A 7,377-nucleotide genomic window follows, 5' to 3' on the forward strand; every position below is an offset into this window, starting at 1 on the left:
GATCAAAATACACAAAATGTCAAAATAAGATTTATGGGCACGATTTGTGTATATTTCTGGGTACATATTGTAATTTTTCGTTTCTTAAAACATTCCGGCCGGGCCCCGGTTTTGACATGTGACCTGAGCCTTAGCGTGCGCGTGCTTGAGAAACCTCTTCTGAACACGGGATCCACATTTTACTTCCCTTCCGGAAGACTGATGCAGCTCCAACCTACATGTCTTCAGGATTTGAACCAGGGTCGTAGCCTGAGTATCATCCGTATTCTACCGGGGCTCCTTGCACTCGCTACCCCTAAATTTTTTTTGTAGGGAAGTGAGTGTAAGGAGCCCCGGTAGAAATAGGATGGTACCCAGGCTACCAGGGTCGCCCACATATAAACCAATTGGAACCGCCAGCTCAACTATGACAGTGTGAGGCTGCTACCAGTTGAGTTATACTTATAGGGACATTTCTGTTTTCAACTGCCATGCTTCTTTGTTAATAAACTCCAAGTAACAATAAGGTTCAATATTTCAAACTTTGATTTGATTGAAGGTACCCGAATTGAAGGGCACCCAAGCGTCGGTAGATAAAATCTTCCAATGATGTTACTGAATTCGATGCTTGATGGCTTCCCCAACTAAAGAAATTTCCGATACTTGCAATTGTTGGGGAATCTCACCATAGCATTGCTGAATTTTCCTTTGGCTGTACATGTACCTGTACACAACTTTGTAGTTAGAAGCAACCCCTTTCTAAGAAAGAATAGTGTTGGATCTCGGCATATGTAGGTTAATGAGGTAGTAATTCGTTATCAAGTGATGTAGGGGTTGTCAGTCAAAATGGATGATTCAAATTTTCTACTCGGTCGGCGTCTTTCTTCATATCGATTCAAATCCCTGAAACACAAATTAACGACAATGTATTCCAGACCCATGGTTGGGAGGTAGTCGTGAACAGGGGTTGGAAATAGATCGGTGAGATTGCTCAGAAGTCTATAAAAGTTATCTCCATGCAGATTTACCAGTGGCATAAAATAGCATTCGTGATGGCTGGTGAGTATAGCCGACAAAGGAGTGTGGACTAAAGTCAATAAAAATCATGAAGTTTATATGCCGTGAACGTAGAATAAATTAATACAGCATATTGTTAATAAGAGTGTCCATTAGAGTGGGCGTGGCTATCGTAATCCCTGTAGAATCACCCATTAACAACAACAGGTCGATTAAGTGATGGACTTAATCACAGCCGGGGGACTGAAATCACCTGTGAATAGATCAACTATAGGGTTTTCTGTTGGGAATTGAACCAGTAACCTCTGGTAATACCCAGATATTGAACGGTCTAAAAGAATTCGTCCTTTCAGATGGGGATGTAATGCCGGTAAGTTAGGAGTATTAACTTTTAACTGGAGGTGTCAATATTCCACACCTAAAAGGAACCATGCAACGCAATTTGAGTACGGGTGAAATACTCTCCAAGCAGAGGTTAGGCTCCGGCTGTTAACGTTTTTTTAACGTTTTTTTAGTTGTTTTTATCGGGCTTTCTATTTTGTCATTTTTCTTGAAGTACGCCAGTTAGGTTTTGATACAGCAAGATAAAATACAAAATAGAAAGCCCGCTAAAAAAAACCCTTAAAAAACAGCCGGAGCCTAACCTCTGCTTGGAGAGTACGGGTGAACCGGTGTGCTAAACGAGGTCACAATGCACTACTTTTACATTTCGTAGTCAAACGAAAATAATTCTGTTTCACAACGTAGCCGAGGTTGACTGATTTACCTTACATTTCAAGGAGATAACCCTTACTGTGTACAAAAAGGGAAATATATCAAAGACTCTTTTGACCTATTAGAACCAGCAGTGTAAATGACGCGTTAAACTCAGCATGTTGGTACATTCATATACTTGCATGTACTTGTCGGTACATGGTATGTATGTTATAGGTGTAGCGGGCCTTACAAAAGTTGCTGTACTTTTGTGGTGTCAATGCAAATTGTATGTTTGAAGCGACGTGCAACAAAACTTTTATGTGAAACGTCTTGAAGCTCTATAACTTTGATGCAGCCGGAAAAGATTTTTTATAGATGTACGTCACCGATTCTGTTCGTGCATGACTTGACGTATTTGAACTGTTACAATCAATATTTGTGTTTTGATTGAAACACTAATATGACTTTGTAATTAGACTGTTTGTTGAAGCGTTAATTCCACAGATGATATGAACCAACAGAGCGTACCGTTAAGAGTATCATTTTTACCAAATCTCCAAGCAGATGTAAGAATCCTACACATGTAATCTCAGCTAGTGTTTTACACATATTCTTTTTTTTTTCGTAAAATGTAGTACATCTTTCTGATAGTGCTCCTCACAGCGGCATGTTGGCGCAGAAGGCAATAGTATGCCTAAAAAAGACAGCATAACTCAAACAAAGCGTAATACGATTCATTTTTTATCGATGGAATTTATGGAGCGTCAAATCGCACAGCCGCAGCGACGCCACCAACATACCGCAGCGCTTACGTCACATTTTTAAACCGGGGCCCGTTCGTGCAGCTTTCGGGAGGGAAAAGAATTATACAAAAGACATCAAAATACACAAATATCAACATAAGATTAATGGGCATAATTTGCGTATATTTCTAAGTATACATTTTAATTTTTCCACCGGGCCCTTGTTTGGAAATGTGACCTAAGCCTATCCAGGGCAACTACAAGTACTATTTTGGTCAGGCTATTGTATTGTAGCGGTAGCTTGCACAAAGAAACAAAGTCAGGTGTATATGCCAGAGTTTGCCAGGAACTCCTCGCACTTTTATTCAAGCCGCCGTCAACATTCCTTCTTTCATGCCAGGACCACGGCCTGTGTATAGCAAGCAAAGACCCTGCTTCTCTACAAGCACAGGTTCGGCTTCGGCTGTGTTTTGGACGTGTTTTAGGTGTTTTTGTCAGGCTTTCTATTTTTCCACCTGTGGATATGAAGAAAATGGTACAAAATAGAGAGCCTGACAAAAACGTCTAAAACACGTCAAAAACAGCCGGAGTCAAACCTCTGCGCGTTTGGAGAGCACAGACCTGCAATATGTCCTTCTCGCTGCGTTGTGCATGTGCTAGCCAACCGTCAGCCAATAAACTTTTATTGTTGGAGCAAAGGTACCAGCCAATTACGTTTCCTCTTAACCGTAGGAGGCGACGTGATTGGCTGGTGACAGCTGGCTTGGACGTATCACAGACGGGTACGGCTGGGTGGTTGCTTGATATACATAAGCGGAGGCCCAGGCATAAGAGGATGTCATGATTATACTCTACACACACTCTCCGTGACATCCAGTTTACTTAGGACATATATCCTGTTTGCAAAGACATAATTCCACTGAAACATATTGAAGAAAGTCACGGCATGGACGTGCTCGGGCGCTAGTCATCGTCGCCGTCCGGCTCCTGTGGAATTAGCAAATAATGACACATTTAACGTCATGATCACGTTTGCAAGAAATATTATGTATAACACTAAAGCAACCATGAAACTAAGAAAGCAAAACAAGCTACTTAACCACTTGACTTGAATGATCAATTAACTAAGAAACTAACAAGTTATTTAGCCATCCAACTAGTTAACCTAGTACACAAATCCAGACAACAGTGTTACAAATATACTCATAACGTTAGCGAATGACAAAGAAAATTGAAGGTGAGAAATGAAGATCAGAGAAAGGTGACGGGTACAGTACACTGCCTATTCCCAAACATTGAACCGCTATTTCTGCCGAAAATATGTATACGTCACTCGACTGACTACTCCGCGAAGTCATATAGGATTAGCCTCCTTCGCAGACTTCTGGAGAGGCGGCGATTCGCGATTTTCATGAGCCAAGGTTCCCTTTGCTAGGAAGGGGAGTTTTGCCGCTCTGTCCGCCACTCGAGAAGTCTGCGCAGCAGGTTGATCGAGGCTCCTGCCAAATCCGCATATTCAGCAGCGACCCTGGCGTACATCGGCCAGCGATCCATCGCTGCGTTGGCGCTAGCCTGCCTTCAGTCAATCAGATATACTTCTTCCTGTTGTTGGAGGAAAAACGTCGCCCTTGACCGTATGCGGCCACGTGATTGGCTGGTGACGGCTGACTTGCGTTAACGCATCAAGGAGGACAGATTGCAGGCCTGTACGGCCAGGGTCGCTGCAAGCGGCCAGTCTGGCACGAGAGATGAACAGCAGGGTAGGTAGTAGGGTGCCAAAGAGATCCGCAGTTACTCGACTAGTGTTAGTTAGTAATGAACCAGGCTTACCTCGTGCATCTTCTTGAAGAGGTTTCTGGCTCGCTTAGTGAACTCTTCCTTGGATATCTTCCCGTCACCTACATAGAGAGAACAGAAAATGTACCATCGACTACTGTTAGTAACATGTAAAGCAGTTTTCCTGAATTGGCGTGAAGCATGATGCTTTTCTCATGAAGCTGATAGCAGTATCTGCTACGGCTCGAATTTTCAGTTAACCACACAGGGTGTACCGTTTGGTTTTGAGGCTTAGATTTGCACAAGAACTAAACTCATGAAGGAGCGAGTAAGGCAAAAGTTCGCTACTGAAACAAGAATAAACGGCGATCTGTAAAGTATAAAGAAAGAATATTGCAAACAAAAGGCTATATCTACGTACCGTCCTTGTCCAAATTCTCGAAAAACTTGTCGAACGCCTTCTGTCCGATCCCCTTTTCGTCTTCCGCCGCTCCCAGCTTCAAATTAGAAATAAACTGATAATTAGTAAGGGATAAGAGAAAAATTCTGTTGGGTACGGAAGACACTTGAAAACATCATGTTGTCTCCTTACAAAACCACATATTATCAAGCAAAGCCCCTGCTGAGCTTGGCCTCCCAACCTTCACCACACCTTACTAGTATGTACGGTGTAAGGTTATCTGTGGTTGGAGTTGGTCAGTGAGGGTGCCCACTGGTCTCCAAAAGTCGTCAGTTAGGAAGCATTGTTTGAGTGTATTATTTGAACATACTTATCTATGGCCAGCCCTACGTCTGCCCTTCTAAAGACCAGATTCCACGCAGTGGCAAAGTTAAACGTAACGTACGGCGTCATTCAGCGCTTCGAATAGTTCCTCCTTCTCCAGGAAACCACTACCATCCGTGTCCAGCTTTGTAAAGGCTTGGTTGATAGCCTTCTTCATTTTATCCTGGTGACAAATAGATACATGAACAAATAAAGTTTAAAAAATTTTTATTATTTCAGGAATTGTATGTTTTGAAGCTACAAGTGCGCACCGAAGGCTTAAGGACAAATATTTCTTTTTTGTCTGAATAATTTGTTTCTTTCGTTGCAAACATATCAAATGCGAGTCGTCACCGTTCTTTTTTGTCTGAATAATTTGTTTCTTTCGTTGCATACATATCAAATGCGAGTCGTCACCGTTTCGGCGGACAGTCTGTCACCTTTCACGGAGTTCTACTTGGCACTGCAGCTATGTGTCGCTACTGCAGCGCGAAGAACGCGGGCCGAAACGAGACTCATATCTTGTACCCCCCCCCCCCCCCTCATCCCGGTTAAAGGCGAAAGACCCATTTGAAAAAGCCTAGAGCCCACCTCTCCCTCCAGAAGACTCATCAGGGCGATTTGTATCTTCCCTTTCCCCATCTTCTTAGTTCTTTTCGCTGCGGCTTCTTGAGCTTTCTTTTTCTTTGCATTTTTTGGCGGCATCTTCGAATCCTTTTTTTCTCGCTGTTAACAACTGCGTCAGTATCTGGTTGAACATGGAAAATAATGTGTCAGCACCACAATGAGATAAATTTACTTTAGCCTGGTACCATTCTCCGCAATAACCACTGATTTAATCTTGTGACCAAAGATTACATTTGAATAAGACTAAGTCAGCGGAGAATGGCACCCAGGTTGAAGAAGAGAGGAAGACAGACAGACACACACACATACATACATACACATACACACGCACACGCACACACACGCACACACACACACATACGGAGAGAGAGAGAGAGAGAGAGAGAGAGAGAGAGAGACTGAGAGACTTAATGTGTCTTAATGAGACTAACTGTGTGACGTTAGGCAGGGTGTTAAAGGGCACGCTCGTAACAAATAACAACCACAATTACTCCGATGTGGACTGATGTGGAATCGACCCTTTGAAACAGTCGTATGTAGTCGAACTGGTTTTTAAATATATGACATAGTCGCACGGCACGTCATATGAGGGAGTATTAACATTGAATAACTGTAGGAAAACGTATTTTTACTGGCCTATCATGTAATAGTACGTGTAGCCTTAATCACACTTAGAACTCGAACCGAAGTAAAGTTTGTCTCACCACATTGCGAATATATATGCTACTCTCGGGTCGGCCATTGTCGACCAGCAATATGGACAAAAATACTGACATTGTCTTGCAAAAATATGTCAACAGACGATATACTGAAGAGAAAAGAAAACTCGAGATTCACATAGAATGCTGAAAAGAACTTAAAAGAATTACAAATGGACAGCAGACCTACCTCAACCACGGTCCTTCTCTGCCGACGACAAGAGTAAGACTGGCTAGGTGTCACCGGGACCGCCCAAGATATCTCTTAGCCTCCATAGCAGACGTCTTGAAAGGGCTCCTACTGGCTTATCATGTGCTATTTTTCGTTTGTACATCAGCCCTGATTGTGCGTATTTTTTGACTGTTACCCATACTGAACGACCGTCAGAAACCAGTGCACAGTCAAAACTCATGAACAGTTGAAAAGCAGAACACGGCGAGCCAAAGATAGCCCTGACGACAGGCCTGTGTTCAGGACTAAATCCGATGACCTAAAATCTGGGTGGAACCGAAATCGCTTCAGTGATCCGAACACTAATTCCATTAGATCGAAGGTCAGCAAATGGGTAATAACTATGAATCTCCATTTAGATACAAATGACTAAACTATTGTGTAGTTAATATTCATACACATTTCTGTAACGTTGAAACTAATCTTGTGACTTTTTTGTGTGTACAGATTCGGCAACTTCGTTGACAAATTAGGCCTGTCAGCGCAAAGAATTGTTAACAGCTGGAAGTTAAAGACGGTGATTATCTGGGCAATCTTCCGAGCGCAACACCACTTAAAACACTCAAAGGTCATGCAAATGTGTTAACAATGACAAGCTTTATAGACACGACAAAAAGTGCAGTCCCTCTGTGATAAGTTGTTACCAAAAGATACAGAGACGCTGGTTTGCAGTCTGAGTCTCGCGACATGCAAAACTAGGCCATCATCATTTAATCAATGACCTTGGCAAACCTGGATTTTTTTGGGTGTCAATGACCTGACAACTGTAAAGTTGATGGCTAAAGATATGTCTGATCTTAACCATATATGGTTTGTTTCTCACTCCGCTCTTTGTGAGAAAATTGC

At 42.5% G+C, this 7,377-nt stretch overlaps 1 protein-coding gene across 2 annotated transcripts; it reads right to left on the reverse strand.

Moving 5' to 3' along the window:
* Positions 1-2,763: 2,763 nt before the first annotated feature.
* On the reverse strand, positions 2,764-6,642 carry LOC118410811 (calsensin-like). 2 transcript variants are annotated; one of them, XM_035812643.1, is made up of 6 exons: positions 6,490-6,642; positions 5,566-5,722; positions 5,057-5,158; positions 4,633-4,708; positions 4,266-4,333; positions 2,764-3,422 (listed from the first exon to the last, which is right to left on the reverse strand). In XM_035812643.1, exons 2-6 carry the CDS (start codon positions 5,677-5,679, stop codon positions 3,399-3,401), a joined length of 384 nt encoding a protein of 127 aa, XP_035668536.1. In that variant the 5' UTR covers positions 5,680-5,722; positions 6,490-6,642; the 3' UTR covers positions 2,764-3,398. The 2 variants fall into 2 exon arrangements, with proteins under 2 accessions (XP_035668536.1, XP_035668538.1); XM_035812645.1 differs by having other exon boundaries at positions 6,462-6,526.
* Positions 6,643-7,377: the final 735 nt, after the last annotated feature.

The sequence above is a fragment of the Branchiostoma floridae genome, chromosome 3, assembly GCF_000003815.2.
Source record: "Branchiostoma floridae strain S238N-H82 chromosome 3, Bfl_VNyyK, whole genome shotgun sequence".
Classification (NCBI taxonomy): Eukaryota; Metazoa; Chordata; class Leptocardii; order Amphioxiformes; family Branchiostomatidae; genus Branchiostoma; species Branchiostoma floridae.